The sequence below is a fragment of the Fringilla coelebs genome (assembly GCF_963513975.1).
Source record: "Fringilla coelebs genome assembly, chromosome: 4".
Lineage (NCBI taxonomy): Eukaryota > Metazoa > Chordata > Aves > Passeriformes > Fringillidae > Fringilla > Fringilla coelebs.
This window is the reverse complement of record NC_140032.1, coordinates 44,133,242-44,150,755: the sequence shown is the minus strand read 5'-3', so window position 1 is coordinate 44,150,755 and position 17,514 is coordinate 44,133,242. Positions and strand designations below refer to the sequence as shown.

The 17,514-nt window shown below is 40.0% G+C and overlaps 1 protein-coding gene across 4 annotated transcripts in view; it reads right to left on the bottom strand.

Moving 5' to 3' along the window:
• The window catches only part of SH3D19 (SH3 domain containing 19), an 81,623-nt gene that overhangs the window by 40,246 nt on the left and 23,863 nt on the right, over positions 1 to 17,514 (bottom strand). For all 4 annotated transcript variants that reach the window (XM_084205064.1, XM_084205065.1, XM_084205067.1 and 1 more), the window contains one exon: positions 1,811 to 1,851. In XM_084205064.1, the coding sequence (XP_084061190.1) occupies positions 1,811 to 1,851 (41 nt within the window). The remainder of the gene's footprint in view (positions 1 to 1,810; positions 1,852 to 17,514) is intronic.

Sequence of the window (17,514 nt, the reverse complement as noted above, 5' to 3'; positions counted from 1 at the left end):
TGGTCTGGAAGAGTGGAGAAGTGAGTGAAAACACTGTTCTCCTTTGTCTCACTGCTGCAGCATTTGGCTTGCCTCTTTCCCCTTCCTTTGCCATTCTTGCCCACGTTGCTGTGCTGGCATCAATGGAAACAGTGATTCACTGATTTCAGTGGGAGCTGGATAACAGTGGTGTGCCCAGGCCTGAGACCATCATTAAAGATCCTGGGGTAACTTTTTAAGAGTTGAGATCAAAAGATTATTCCTGAGCAAATCTCATGTTCAAATGCTTGCTTCCTTTAGGTTACGTCACGCTCACTTTTCTGAATCCTATGGAGAAGTCAAAGAACAGAAAATGACACCATGCTTCTATCTGGAGTTGTGGTCAGGGTGCCAAAGGAAAATAAACCCCCTTTCTCTCTGGCCACAAGAAATTGAGAGATTTACCAAAACAAAATTATATACAGCATTGTCCACAGGTGGGTGAGTTGAAACCCTGTACATACTTATCATGTTTCTTCCAAATTTGAGAGTAAGAGCTCAAAGAATCAGGGATTAGGAAAGACAGATTTCTAACTCTGTTAGCGAAATACACTTGTCCAGAGAATACCATACTTCTTCCAGATTAGTGGTAAAGGGGGTTAGGAATTATTCAGTGTCCATTGTAATATAGGCCCATCCTAACAGCACTGGATAATGGCATACAAAAAGTATAGTTTCATATACAATGCCTTGTTATGTACATGCATAGTATTTTGCTAGCTTATTATCCAAATAATTCACATGGTACTTATATTTCATGTTAAAAAGTTACTACCATAAGCCACAGCTTCTTGACTGGATTTTTATGTGATTATGCCTCAAAACAAAGAATCACTTGCTACTGCATTTTCAAAAACACAGATATAAAATGCTTAATGATCTCATAGACGATTTCTCAGTTTGGCAAGGTACCTGGGCTTAGGCAGTCTGAATGAATTTCTGACTCCACCACAAAAGGTCCTCTGTGATCTGGTGCTCTCTGTTTTCCAGTTTCTATCTGTGGCAGCAACAGCACAAATAAAGTGCTGCATTTTAAGGACAGCATCATGCAGACTAGCTCTGAGTAAAACTTTCATGACGCCCTTTCACTACCTCCAATCTAATCCACACTAATGAGTCCCTGACTAATAGGTCCAGGAGAAACAAATCAGTACAACATACACGAATTTATTTTTACCCATAGTAGAATCCTGAGACTTGTTTCATTAATATGAAATTAAAGTCATGGACAGAAAAGAAATAAAACTGAAAAGGGGAAGAAAGTAACAGCATAAAATACTTTGAAAGATGCATCTAAAGAAACTCTCTGCCTGGAAACATCAGGAGCAGGAAAAGGGGAAAAGGATTTAAATGCTAAAATTGGGGAAGAAGAGTTTGGACTTTCATTCAAGATTTATAAACAATCTTTTATTTTCCAAAACAAGCCCAGTACAGGAGTTTAATTCTGTCCCCAGTACAGTGAATAAGCAGTTGCTGCAGATTTCTACTAAAATTAAACAAACAATCTTCTATTCTGTCAAATGAACTAAAAATTTGGCACATCTAACCCAAGCTCTTCAGAGAAGGATCACATCTGTGCACAGATGCATTAGTACATAAATAAGAAAATATTAGCAACTGGAAAGAAGGAACAAAAAAATGGTCTAAAAAGAAAGAAAGAAATTACAGCCCCTCAGCTTACTGCTCACTTATTTACAGTGACTTTGTTTTTGCATACCAAGTTAAACAGTTACTAAAATTAAAGATGTAGCAATCTTACATTACAGTTCTCAAAAAGGAAAAGTAAACTTACATCTCTTGATTGCCGCTCTTATGGATGACAAGGGTCCTTGGCTTATTGAAGAAAAAAGAATTATTAAAACATGGTTAATGTCTCAAAGAGAAAACAATTAGGTAACACCATGCAAAAATTCCCCATATATTGTAAAGGGTTTGCCAAGCCTGTTTTTTCCCCTGCGTTATCTTACAGAAATTTGTCCAAAACTCCTGGACTATACAACCATACCCAACCCCTTTTAATGAAAACCAGGCTACAGCTTGGCTTCAAAACTCTGCAAAGATAGAAAGCCAGTTATTAAATCCATTATGTTTCTCAATTCTGTCTTGAAGTTCACATTCTGTCTCATGTGGGTGTGCATATTCACAGATTGCAAGTATTTAATGACTTATATTCTCATAAATAAATAAAACTTACACAGTGAAGTAAAAATCTACAATCCTTTGCTAAATATTTTTAACAATTACTTAACAACTTGTCTTCTCTTCCAGTTAAGATAACATTTTTCAGTAATAACTTGGTGGGTGGGGTTAGGAAGACAACATGACCAAATATTTGTTGATATGCAGGGACAGAAAAATGTTTCCTTTTGCCAACTCATCTGTTTTCTTAGTAAGACTAAGGTTTCTGATGTCTCCCCTCTGAATGTTCTATTTAAGAGACACAGCAGTCCCTACTATTTCTGCAGGTAAAAAACAAATCTAATTTGGGATTACCACTTTCAGAAATGTTGTAATTTGAAAAGCATGGTGTTAATATTCTTCCACTTCATGCTAAGCTACAGAGAATTAAAACAACGCAAACAAACCAACCAACAAACCAGTTCAGAAGAGAGGGGTTTTTTCTCTTTTTTCTCTTTTAAACACAAGAGATAAAGAATATTTATTGGTGAGAAGCTGAATGGACTTTTTAAAGGCTGAAAATAAATAGACTGTATCTGGTTCAAATTAATACAGTATCTTAAAAACAAAACAAAGATACACTAATCAAGCCTTTTCCAGAAACATTCCAGCACCAGACTCCATCAGCAAGAATGTTAGTACAGGGAATGCATTAGCATTTTGAGTCTGCTCTGGTGCAGCACACCAACTCTGTCAGGGCTCAGTTTACTTCCACATGCACATGATGGCTGCAATTACTCCAGTGTGATGAAGAGTGGGGGGATTTGGAAGAGAGAAGAGACAGTCAAAAAGGATGTGGATGAAAAACGTCCTCCCTCTACAGTCATTCTGGAAACTAATTAAGACTAGAAATGAATGTTGCTCTGACTGAACTGTTTTCTGAAACAGTCTGGCTAGTCTAGGATAAACAATGCCTATTTGTCTGGTTTCAGAAACAGTTCAAATGTGGCTTGGCCCCAATCCACACTGCTCGCAAAGCTGCTTTAGAAAACATTTCTATCAGTCATATTTCACTGTGCATTTTTAGCAGAAAGGGGTTCTAGCGTTCCTTCAAAGTGTCCCATCAAAATACAGCCTTATCTTTAAGAAACACTTTTAGTTGTGTGTTCCTCACAGCTGTACCCTGGACTCTTTTCTCAGCTCCTCGTATCTCAAGTCTCTTTCTTTTGAATGTTAATTTTTGAAGCTTTATTTTTTTGCTTTCATTTCTCTGAATAACTACAAACTTTAGGGTTTTAATAATATTTATTATTAGACAGGAAGGAGACTGAAGTCTGGTAACAGAAATCTGAAATCTCCTGGAGCAGCAGTAACTTTCTATACGAAGAATACAGGATTTACTTAAGTTTTATAGGTAGAAATTAAGAAATCTATGAAGTACGCACATTCAAATATTAGTAAGAACAAAAAGAAACAAGTTCTTTCTTCCACTGGCAAAAGCCTTTGACCCACTGCAATTTGCCTCAGAATCTGATAAACACTTTCATATAAAAACAAGTACTTTTGGCTGGAAATCACAGGAGTCCTCACGTTCAAGCCTTCCATATGGCATGAAGACCAAAAGGATACATAGAAAACATTCTTTAAATTAAAATGCAAAGAACAAAGAAGTAAAACCTCTCATGAAACCAACCTAGTGAAGGTGAAGAATGGATATATCAAGGGCAGCAAGGCAGCCCAAATATACAACTATCTGTAATTTAGAACCCAGGATAACATGGTTCTATAAGAAAATTTAGGAGCTCACCGGCAAAACAAGCTGTTAGAAGACAGTTTTTCTTTTCCACTTTCCATTAATAGGTCACTCATCAACAACCTTTTGGCAAAGCACTACATTTCCTACCCCCAGGAGAGTCTGATTCTCATCTAGCTTACAATTATTTAAGCCCTTTAAAAACACGGAAATGACAGTAGACACATCATTTTTTTTTCCTCATGAAGCCCTGTAAATGAGCTGCAAACTTCATAACTTCATTATATACTAAACCCCAGTAATTTAAATAAGATGCTGTTCTTGGGGCAGCTGGTGATTTTACATAGACCTTATGTTAAGTCTACCCATCCCTGCTCCATAGGAAGCAATTCCTGGTCTCTTATTCTGTGTTGCAAAGAGAGAAGTGATAAGGTTACTAATAACCTCCTTTGCTCCACAGTTAATGACATGTTTTCTCTCAAGCCATCCAAATAATTAACATAACCAAATCAAATTTAATCCTCCTATTTGATGAGGTAGGAGCTGCAGCAATTACTGTACTGGATGACTCTTGCCTCTTTCCCACCTCCTCCTCCTGTTCATAAGGCACAGCAATGAACCAAAAGGCAGGAAAAAAAATCCTCACAAATGCACATGGCAAGGAAATATTAATCCATCCAAAATGCAACTCCCCCATAAAGATAAGAGAACACCCGAGGGGACAGTGTGGCAATAACTAGCTCTGGGGATGGGAGACAGCAGCTCCTGTGCCACCCTGCAATGTACACAAGCAAAGTTCAAACTCGTATTGCTGGAAGAAAACCGTGCAGACAGCAGGAAGTTCCAAAGTCTTAAAGAATCTCATAAACATCAGCAACAACACCAGAGTCATATCTAAAACGGAGTAAGTAAAGATGCAAACTAGCCATCCCACCCACCCCCCATCTTCTAGCAGGAAGGACTGAACAATCAGAGCAACTCCTCTGACATCTGCACACTTATCCTAGACCTTGCTAACTGTTAATTTAAATCACAAATTTGGTTTCATTTCCAGCTAAGGCAATAGCTTTGATGAGCTTCCCCTGGCAGCTCCTCAAAACCCATGTTGCACCCAGAAAAACCCACTCAGTAAGTTCAGAGGGCATCTGTAAGTTGCTGTGCCTGCTATGCTGAAAGCAGCTGGGTACTTCAAGTCAGCAGCAATTGAAAAGGGTCCTATGGGTCACCATTTCTGAAAGATAAAGAACCTGGAGTGGTGTGTTTCAAGCTGTTAAACACCTACTCACTCTTTCTGGCAGGCTTTACTCTAGGTTACAAGGACAGGTTTTCTAAATATAAATACTTGAGAAAAATGCTTCAGAAGTGTATTTCAGATCTGTGCATTAGGAAAATAAAATTGCCACAAGGTAGACTGGGCAAAGAGCTGTAAACTGTTCAGTGGAGTAAGTGCACTTACTGTGCATAAACCATGGTTTCTCCCTCATCTGGGGCTGTGCTTCAACACTTCCTTGACTGAGCACTGTCTTTCTTCAAACACAATTTCAGTGTAGCTACCAGATTTCTCAGAAGACTGCTGCTGCAGGGTGACTCCTGACCCAACTCAGAGACTGTGTGAGCATCACTCACCTCAGCAGTCCCAACACAGCAGAGATGGGGAGGTGCTGTTTAAGTGGAATAAAGCTCAAATCACACAGCCATCTCCAAGGGAGCAGGCAGGGAGCTGGGTCTGCCCAGAGCAGGACAGCTACCTAAGCCAAGAGGCCTGGAGGTTCTGGGCTATCTTTTCACCCACCTGGTCCTTTAGCTGGTTCAGGAGCACTAAAGTCTCAGTCCAGTGGAGGGCACGTCATGGGCACATTCCTACAAGCTGGCTGACAGTGAGGCAGTTTGGCTGTTGAGTGCAAACAGGCAGAGGATTGATGGATTTTACTTGCCTCTGGAGATCACAGGCAGGACTGGTTTCCTGTCCCCTTCCTGCCTGTGAGCCTACCCATAGCCATGTAGGGAGGGTCTACCCTGGCTATCTACAGCCTTCTGCTCTACAGGTTATGATACTGCTTGGGATATAAAAGACATCCCAAGCTACTAGCCTGTCCCAGTACCTCTTTTTTATCTACTTTCACACCCTCCTATTGGCTTGCATGGGATTCTCAGCAGGAATTGAGCAGCCCTTCACATTGCCTGCTCCCTTTATCAGAACCACGACCTTTATTTTATTTATCTAAACTGACATAACAATGAATATTCTACAGGAAAACTGATTGCACTTTTTTCATACATCACTTTAGACATACATAAAAGCCTAAAGGGGGAAAAATGCCAACAAAAATAATGAAAAAGAATGATCACTTGTTCTAAAAAATTAATATTCTCAAGCATTTATTCCAACATCTCAAAATTTATCCTTTATGTCAAGTTATATGAAGCTTTTCATAAAGTATCAGTTCTTAGGTTCACATAACTGTGTAAAAGTTAAACATATGTCTAATTGTGATGGTTACTGACCCTGTTTTATACTCACAGAGTAAAAAGAATTAAAATGTCACTATTTTAATTGTCTCTTGTGACTTCTTGGAATGTGAGCCAAGAATTTTAAAATAGCTCATGCTGAAATTACTGTAAGGCAAAACACTAGTTTAATAAAAAGCATCATATATATATGATATAGATGGTAGTAACTTAATAGCTAAATTAGGGGTGGCGCAAAAGATCAGATTTACCACCACCTGCAGGCCAAAGACAGACTTACTAGTTCTACCAAAAAGTTCCTGAAGGAAAACAGAAGACTCACAGCTATTCCAAATTTATGATGTGGGTGCAGTAGACAGAATTGTATTAATCCTGTGGAAGTCAATTTCCACTGAAAATGCAATCACAGTGATTAGCTGGTCTAAAATGCCTCCATTGCTGAGGAGCCCCAGTCCTCTAGCTGAGAGTGTAAATTTAGCTGACATGGCACATGGAGTCCAGGTGCACTTTCCCCATCAGTATCAGAGAAGCAGACTGCACTGCCAGTACCCCTGCCTTCCCCATGCTCACCATTTCCACCAGCTCTCTTGTGTTGGTGCTGGCATGGTCACAAGTCTGCTGGATCAGCCATGTGGTTTTGTTAACAACAAAGAATCCCATCCCAAATATCCTGATTAATTTTCAGCTAGCCAGGCCAACTGCTCCAGCTGGCTGCAGAACCACATAAGCAGCAGGGTGGCACCGGAGAAGCGATGGGAGTGGATGGGGAGGTCAGCAGCAGTCCTTGGGATAAGCAGCTCAACCTCCATGGACAAAACAAACCTTAAGTCCACGACTCTGCCACTAATCTGACAGTAAATCACCAAATGTTGGCTATACCTCATGTCAGCTGCTCTTCTCATCCTTCAGCATCAGCTGATCCACTCTTTATATTTTTTTTCCCTGTAAGTGCTGATCATCCATATTGGCTCATTAGGAGATCAGGCAAGCACCAGAACAAACACAGTTGGCAGCAGCCTGTCCCCACAGTCTTTCTGTAAAATGAACACTTGCATGCTCCCTGCTAGATCATGGGGTATTATCATCCTGGCCCTACAGGTACAGGAGGCTAGAAAAGATCTACCCACCTAAGAAATCACATGCTCAATAGTACAGATAGGTCATCTAGAAATTAAGACTCACCCCCGCACAACTTCACTTCTCTCTTGGGTTCAGCCTCAAAAGCAAGAAATCCTGAACCAGTAATTAAGTCCAGCAACAATTCAATCCTCATCAATATGCTGAGGATGTCTGCTTCTGCATCACTTAATGAATGCCACAACCGTGACTTCCCACTGTCTGGACAAGTGAGGATGTAGTTAAGCAGCAGCTAAAATCCAGCTGCTCAGCTAATTAAAACAGCTCACATTGATCAGCATAGGGAAATCCTTTCAAGAATTGCTCTCTAGCTGTTTCTTCAACTACTTATTACATATTCATGTGCTTGTCACTGTCATACTTTGGGATCATATTTTAGCAATGAAACCTTCAATTTTAAGGCAGAACACAGGCAGGAAGTCAAAGCAAATCATGGCAGCAGATGATAACATTTCACACTTCAATTCTCACAGCAGCCTACAAGTCATGAGGTTACAACGGCTTCCACATTTAATAATGTCCAGCTTAGACCCTGAAGCTGAAACACCTCCCAAATTTTTTGTGAATCCAAGTCACTTGGTTTGTGTGCACCCTGAATGAACTCTTTCCTGATCCTGAGCCACAGACACTCTAGATAGATTTCCTACAGCATTTTCTTTCAGTCAACAACCCGAGCTGAACTGCCCCTAACCCCAAGATGACTGCATAAACACAGTCATTCCAGAAATGCAAATGCCTAGAGCATGATTCAAGTAATTCTCAGTCTTCATTGCATATTGACTGATTTCAGCTCCCAATAAAATGTATGCTACAAGAAGACTTTGGCCCTCCTGTAACAGCTAAAAAGGCTCCCCACTATGCCATCTATCAACATATCACACTCATTGTTATGATAAGCCAGCTAGTATGTTTTGAATAAAATCAGTAAATAGTATTTATGATTACTGGCAATTTAATCTTGGTAGTAAATAATTCTGGGAGTAGAAAACACCTATAATTTTAAAAATAGCATAATAGCAATGTAGCACTGTAAATGTAAATGCAAGTATCACTGAATTGTTATAGTGATAGGAACAGGATATCTGGGCCCAGCCAGGATTACATTCAGACACGAAAGTAACAGTTAAAAAACAGAAGGGAAGAACCAGCGCTTTCAAATAGAACAATTTAGATGTAAAATGCAGCTTCTGCTGATGGAAATACTTTACCATTGAAGTGTACAGAGCTTCTGCATTTGCACATGGGGAAAGATGACAGTGCCCTACTTTTACAGTTCAAGAGTACAAAACAAAGCCTATTTCTAAAGAATGGTTTTTTGATTCAACTATTTGCAGTTGCATTTCAGGCAGTAAATCAAAGCCTTCTCTAGCCACTGATGGGACATTCTGCTTGCTTCATACATCTCTGTACATCAAATACAACTTGGTGGCTAAATGAGCTCCAGAACCTTTGTAATTGACATCATAGATGAATAAAACCTGGTTTAATCATGAAGGATGAGCAGGACAAAGGCATAAAGAAAACCAGTAAATGTGGATCCACAGGATTCAAGATGTCTTTACAGGGCTTTAACTGTTATAAAGCATGAATATCAGATTTCCTTCAAATGGTTCCTATATTTCATAGAACATATGAGTACAGTGGTAAGATTATCTTTTAAGTATTGTAAAGGGAAATAGTGGTAAGTCAATGTTCTCATCTGACTAGAAACATTAATAATGACTGTAACAAAATAGGTAACACTACTTTTACAGCAGTGAGTATCTTAAATCCCTACTAAATCACTTATCTTCAGATCAGCAAAGTGAAAACAATAGGGAATGGGTGGAGAAATCACCCAAAGAAATTAAAAGATGGGGACTTTTGAAAACAGAGTAGCTTTAGAACAGAAACACAAAAGAACATTGCTCCAGAAAAGAACAAGAGAACAAAAGGGTGTTGACTGCAAGGGCAAGAACTTAGCAAGACCCGGATGATACATATGCTGGAGGCGAGGAATCCAGTGGAGAAAGCTCAGGTGCTTGCAAGTATACAGACTTCAAAGCCATCACAGCAGTAATCAGACCAAGGCAACAAGGTACAGGTTTATTTTGCCTAGGTATGTTTCCTGTGTAAAAATCTGTAAAAGATACGCCCACTTGCTTCAATTACTGTGCATCCTTTGAGAAGACACTAGAGTAATAAGGAAGGAGTTCCCAGGGAATCTTGAGGCAACTGAGGCCTCTGACAGGTGAATCATTGAGTCTCACTTCCCAGGAACACTACTAAATAGGTTCCACACGCAGCAGTTGAAATATTATCTGGATCTCGCCTAGTCAAAGATTAGCAGCATGATTCCAGCACTGCAATACAAAAGATAGATGTTTGGGATCTAAAATGTAAAGTTTAACCTAACCCACAGAACTGAGATTACAAAATGCATTCAGTACTGGTGTGACCTCAGTGCCAAAAAACCAGTTGAACACCTTTGAGAATTTCAAAGTAAAACAATTGCCAATGCCAAGTTCTTTGACAAGTCCCATGCCATAGGATTTCTGCGCTCCTTCAGCCTAATTCTACTTCCTTATAGGCCAGTCGAGTCAAACAAGCAGCATGAAATGTTGCCTATAAGGAAGTAGGAGTTTAACCTTTAGTTGAGCGAGGAAACAAAGGGAATTTCCTCATTGTTTTAATTATAGATGTGTGTTGGCAGTAAAGGCATTTGTTGTGAAGGACAGCTACATGACAGAAATATTAATACATATGCACCAAACTGAATGCTGAAAAAGGAGAAACAAAAAAACCAAAACCCCTTGTACAACATAAATATGAACCAACAGCCAAAAGATGTGTTTAAGAATACTACAAGGTCATCCATATAAAGAAACATACTGGTTTCAAATAGGCCATTTGTACTTATAAACAAATAATTTAACAAGCAGCAGAAACACCAATTTTCAACCCTCTTACACTAAAATCTCATAAAAGTAAAACAATTTTCATGCATGATCACATCTTGTTGCAATGTACTGCTGACTCACCCAGTTACACCCTACAGTATGTGAGATCCATGAACTTATAACAGTGGCCCTTACAGAATGCACAGTGTACAGAAATTGTCAAACAAAATCTCATAACCACACCCTTCATTGGACCTGTCTTTCCAGAAGGTACCCTGCATGCAGCTCAGTCAAAGAAATGGCATGTTTTCCTGAACACTTTTCCCCTGCCCTTCTTGAAATGCTTCCTTTTCTTCTATGCCACAGATATTCATAAAGCTTTTGGTTACAAAATACAGAAAATGATTCACCAGAGATTTGCACTACACAACAACAAACCATACATTCACATATCTGTAGGTATGCAATGTTTACCTCTGAGTTTAAACATGACCTTAAACTTCAGTCCTTTTTATACATTCACAGTGATCCAGCAATTCTGAGTTTAAGGTCAACTCCTAGAACATATGCATCAAAGATTATTTTTCAAGTCTTTTAATTGTGGTTCTACAAGGTTGGTAAGGTATAGCATATAGGTAAAGTTAACACCTTCACTAGCCCAGGCTGGGGAAAAGCATTCAAGTTTATACATACTCAAATTATTTTCCAAGAGTGAAATAGAAGCATTGACCCACAGAGCCAAAGAAATTTTTTAAATCATTCTGATGCCTACAAAACCTGTATTTATCCCACTGCAAAATCCTGATAGGTGGGAACAGCACTGAATTTGCTGTAAGAACAAAATACCTACCTCAACAACTGAGAGAAGGCTTTTAACCTCCGGGGACATTTCTCCAGAGATCTCATCTTTGAGCACGTCACCATGCAAACATACTACAAGACAAAAGGAACTCCCTCCACCCTCAATCATATATCCTGGCTGTCTTACAACATCATGGACCTCAAATTATATAGCAAGACAGTAAATACTGCAGTCTCTAATGGATGATTACAACTTGGAAGAAATAATCACTATAATTTTTTGTCACCCAACTAAATTTAGCTTCAGAAACAAACACCTTGTAGAACAGATTGAACCAGACCTTGTCAGAGCAACAGCCATAAGAAATACCTCTCCAAAACATTTCACAGCCACAGATATCAATGCCCTTCCCTCACCTGTAAGTATCCCCCAAACACATAGCTCTATCACATGCTCCTCCATGCACTTCAACCAATGTGTCACATGTCATCAGGTAAATTAGGCAGAGGAAATAAAAAAAAGACACAAAGTATCAGCTGACTCCAGCAACTGAAAAAAACCCAGAAAAAACAGGGACCAGGGAGGTTACCCTTTTCTTATAACTACCTCTTCATCTCTGACCTTTAACCCCTGATCCATAATTTTTACAGGGACGGGTGAAGAAAATAAATATTGTTTTTTTCAATCTCCAGTTTAACTTAAAGGCCCTGAATTCAGATAACATAAGCAGGTAATTTCTCTAATCTCCACTCTCAGCGACATCCTTAATTCCAAAGGCAGTAAATCATTCCCGTCCTTTTTCTCGTATCAGTCAACCTTCTTGCCTATTGCTAAAATGCCTCAGGGCCTCCAAAAGTAATAGTGACCTTTTCCTTAAGACTACCTAATTGATTGACATGATCTATTTAAAAGCAGAACAACACCATTTTAACTTTCTCAAGAAGCAGCAAAGCTATGGGGAATGACAGCTCAGTCGCTTTCACCACAGAACTTAGAAAGCATTATACAAAACTAGCAGACCCAAGCTCAAAAGAGCCAGAGACTTTTCAACATGCAATGAGAGGTTAAGCTTTGGCACTGCTTACCACAACACACTGTAGGTGCTAAAAGTATGGATGAATTCAAAAAAACCCTAATGAAAAGCTACTGTTGGCTAATAAATACAAAGTATCACTTCTCTCAGAGAGCAATACCAGCAGGACAAGGGGGGCAATCCTGCCCCTCTGCTCAGCTCTAGTGAGGCACATCTGGAGGGCTGTGTCCAGTTCCAGGCTCCTGACTGCAGGAGCTCCTGGAGCAGGTCCAGAGAAGGGCAACAAAGACAATAAGAGTGGAGCATGTCCCTTAAAATATCAGGCTGAAAGAGTTCAGCCTATTCAGCCTTGAGAAAACTGAGAGGGGACCTCATCAATGCCTCAGTATCTGCAGGGAGGATGACAAAAGGATGGAGCCAGACTCTGCTCAGTGGTGCCAAGCAAGAGGACAAGAGGGAAGGAGCAGAAGCTGATGCAGAGGAAGTTCCACTGAACACAGGAAAGAACTTTTACTGTTCAGGCGACTGTGCCAAATTGTGCAGAGAGGTTCTGGAGTCTCTCTCACTGGAGATACTCAAGAACTGTCTGAACACAATCCCTGCAATGTGCTGTAGCATTACCCTGCTTGAGCAGGGTCCTTTACCTGGGTCACAACAACCCCAGGCATTGCTCCAGGCCGAGGGAAGAATGGTTGGAAAACTGCCTGGTGGAAAAGGGCCTGGGGATGCTGGTTGATAGTGTTTGTTCATGAGCCAGCATACATCCAGGTGGCCTTCCAGGCCTGCCTCAGAAACAGTGTGGCCAGCAGGACCAGCAAAGTGATTGCTGCTATGTACTTGGCACTAGTGAGGCCATACCTTGAATTCTGTATTTAGTTTTTTGGGCCTCTTGCTACAAGATGGACACTGAGGTGCTGGGAGTGTCCAAAGAAGGGCAACAAAACTGGTGAAGGGTCTGGAGCACAAATCTTTTGACAAGCAGCTGAGGGAGTTGGGGGTGTTTATCCTGGAGAAAAGAGGCTCATGTGAGACCTTACTGCTCTCTACAACCACATGAAAATAGGTTATATCAATGTGAGGGTCTGTCTCTTCTGCCAAATAACAAGGAAAAGGACAAGAGGAAATGGCTTCAAGTTGCACCAGAGAACTGCGTTGTCATTTCAGATCTGTCTTTGGTCAAAAAAATAAATGCTGTTATTAACAGAAAGCATTTCTAGACAGTTCACACTGTAAAAAGTTCATTTAACAGAACTCATTTCCTTGTCAACAGCCTTAGAAGGAAGAAGACAGATTGAACACTAAAGCAAATAATCTTTTGTCCTATACACCAGCAAGGTGTGGTGAGAAAGCCTTTCCTGCAGCTGTCATTAATGTACTTGTCCCATCATATTGTTCTCTTTCTTCCTAGTTGTCCAACCTGTCAGGAGCACTACATGCTTTTAGCTATTCATAGACCTATCATTTTAGAAGGGGCCATGGAAAAAAGGCAATAAAACAACAGAGTGGTTTTAAAAACAGTTGTCCAAAGAAACTGTGAAACTTCCTGACCTGGTCCAATCACAAAATTATATCAGGATTGTTTGAACTAATACTGTATTCATGGAATCATAAAATCATCAAGTTTGGAAGGGACCTTTAAGATCATCAAGTTCAACTGTCAACCAGGCACTACCACTGTAACCCCTGAATCACTAAACCATTAAATTGTATCATCCAGCACCAGATCCAGATGTCTCTTGACCACCTCCACGGATGGTGACTCCACTACCTCCCTGAGCAACCAACTCCAATGCCTGACTACCATAAAATTGAATTTTTTAAAAAATAATATCTAATCACAATTTCCCCTGTCTCAGCTTAAGGCCATTTCCTCTAGTCCTCTCACTTCTCCAACCTCTTTTCAGGTTCTAATACTAGATACCGGATATTGGTGTGTAAGGGGATGGAGAAGCAGAAGTCCAATGACATGAAATAGAAGAAGTATAATAGTAAAATCAAAGCTGTTTCTTTTTACTAAGCATTTATTACAAGCAAAAGTATTGCCTAATAAAAATGTGATATCACTGAGGTACTTCTTTTGCTTCAACCAGATTATTATGCTATAGATCAAAAGAGAGATTTAACACAGTAATTACTGCTTGTGGTTGGAACACCCTGATTAGATTTGGACCTCCTCTTTAATTAGAAGTCAGCCTTTGCCTCAAGCCTCAGGAGATGACAATGTCCACCACAGTCAGATGACAAGCCTCTTGTAACAACAATGCTCCCAAGAATAAGATGCAGCTATGCATACTTCTAAAGACCATACTTCTATGAATGCTTTCCATATTTAGGGTTGCATGGTCTAACTTTAGTCCTCTGTAGCAGGGGACCTTCCTGGGGCATGAGACCTGCTGGTGACCAGCCTTAGTTGTAAGCCTCCAAGGAACAGGCAACATGACATTTTGTATCACTGGATCTTCTCTTCTTGAAGCTGAAGCAGCCGGAACAGATAAAAAAGCAGCTCATCCTTGTCTACACTATGGGCTAATACTAGCTCAGTTGAGCCTGTGATTTGTCACAGATGGCCAAAACTAGGACAAGCACAGTATGCAAACATGGCTTAAATTCAAATGTTAATGCCTGCATTGAGCAAAATACCACTTTTGAACAGAGAAATTTTGTAGAAAAATCAGAAATGCAATCTCTCACAAATGACAGAATCAGACTCAAAAGTACAGCTGCGCAAACTGCACATTATACTGTACATTATACCAAAATACATTTAAGAGGAAGAAATTCTCAATGCGACAGGCCTCACTAGGAATACTTAACCCCCATGATGTAGTAAGAATGCAACTGTTACATGCTTTAAAAGAGTACCTGATCAATCATTTCAATGTTCAACCTGCCAAATCAGATGCTGGAATTTAAGGTAACTGATTCCCTATACTAGAATAAAGAACAAAGACACCAAAGAAATAACTTACAGTGAAATTACAAAGTAGGTGAGCAGTACATTAAGAGAACAAAAAAAAAAAAAAGAACGAAATAATAATCTCTTCTCTTTTGTGCACATCAGAGTAAGAGGCCACGGAAACGAATACAATATAACTGCAAACTGAGCTCTCCCACTCAAATTCCAGAGGCAAAAGAAAATGTAGATACTGAGCCTAGATAGAAACCTACATAAATCCTTAGGGAAATAAACAAAAGCTCCAACACTCTTAAAATATCAACATGCAATTCTTTCAGAGACAGCCTCACGATTACTACTTCTGCGTTGTAAGTTTACAACCTGCTGAGTCTGCCTCCTCAGCCCTGACACATATCCTACAGGCTTCTCTTAGCAGCTCCTCCTCCTTTTCTGTTTTCTTTGAGGACATTATAAATACCTTTGGAAAGAATTCTCTCCCAGCCCTCCTTCCCAGCTACCACATAAACTTCATCTGCTATTCATTGAAATGTCTTTGGGAGAAAAAAAATTATAAAGAAGTAAAATTATAACCATGACTGATTAACTTGACTTAAAAAATGTGCACTTGTGTCCTTCCTGAAACCACTTTTCTTAGAACTTATGTCTATCATGGTTGTTCATGCCCCAGATAATTCTTCTAATGCACAAGGAGTGTGGCCATGTGTCTGGATGGTCCTCAGTACTTTCTATAGAAGTCTATTCTGAAAGATGATGAAACTTGCTCATGTACACAAGATGCCCAAAGAAGCAGTGTAATTCTTTCAGCAAGGACAGAGGGTGAGCCTTTTTCTCTTTATCCTTTCAACAACCATCTCATTTGCAGCGTTATTTTCCATTATGAATTAGAATAAGCACTGGAGAGCAGCCCAGACAACGGAAAGAGTTGTTCAGGGCACCAGAGCAAACAGTCCTTCAGAATTCCCTTTGCAGAAATCAGGAACAGAGCACTCTTTTTATTAAAACAAATCCCTCTTCTCTGTTTAGGAGTTAGGGATCTAGGAGGCTGGCTAGGATACACCCTTCACAACGACTCTTTACTGCTATCTGTGAGATGAATAGGCAAAAATACCCAACACAACAGTGACAAATTGCCAACATTAAAACAAACACCCCCAGGAACAGGCTCTAGATACTCTTGTGATCCCTAACTGCCAAAAACTATGCTGAACCCATCTGCCATTTATTCCTGAGCTCTACCTATGATTCTTTTTCCCCTCACTTACAGGTAAGAATAAACTGAGCAGAGTAAAAATTGACATTGCAAATTAAAAATTAAGGATAATGATTTATTGTGGCAAAGAAGCTACCAAAGAAACAAGCTGCACAAAATTGCTCCAGCTTATTCTACTTCCAGAAGCAACAGGTCCAAGGTGAAAGCACGTGCTGAGAAACATGTGATAAAGGAAAGACAAATAAGTAGATTCCAATCTCAAACTGCACCAGTTTAAATCTATATTTAACCTGCAGGACTGCACTGAGCGAGTGAGTAAGTCCAAAATTTATCTCTAAGACTGAAAATAAAGGAGTCACATGAGACTACTTTTAAGATAACAAGAAAAGTCACAACTCAGAGCCCCTGTTTCCAATTCTGCCATTGACTGATTGTGGAACTTGCAAGAAATCACTATGCCCCCCTATGCTGAACCTGCTAACCTGCTTCATCTGTGAAGTGGAGACACAGCTATTTTTTTTTCCTTGGAGACCAGCCATGCGATCCAACTAACCACATGAGCACTGACAGCAGCCCAAAGGAGAGAATGAAACCTTTCGTTCTTGGAGTAACACAGGCTTAGCTCAGCTCAGGGCAATTGTGAAACTGCACCCCAGGGATTTGGAAAGGAGACTAGGTACTTTTTAGAACTACCCCAACTTCTGACCTACTGGGAGGGTACAAAAGCCGGACATTTCTATTTTCACAGCCTAAAAGCCTGCTTAGGGCAAGAGTAACCTGATACTCCCTAGCCTTAAAAATTGGAAGGCTAGGGAGTGAGTATCTGGCTAGCAAAAGCTAAAAGTTAATGAATATCACAGTAAAACATCCCCCAACATTCATTCTATCTTCTACACACAACCCTTCCCATTCAGATGGAGCGCCAGCAAGGTTCAAAGTCTCAAACTTCAGATGTGTATTACAGTCTGTTACACTGGCTTGATGGGCAAAAGCCGGAAATTTTCCTGTGTAAAACAGAAGCTTTGACAAGGCTGTCCACACATTGCTAGTAGGCAACACATGGGTTTTAAACAACAGTGATGAAAAACCGTCGTTCAGGATGTTTGTGTGAATGAATTTGGTCCTCCTGGATATTAAGTAGTCCAGTGTTTAGACTGTTTCTTTTGGTAGTTTCCCAC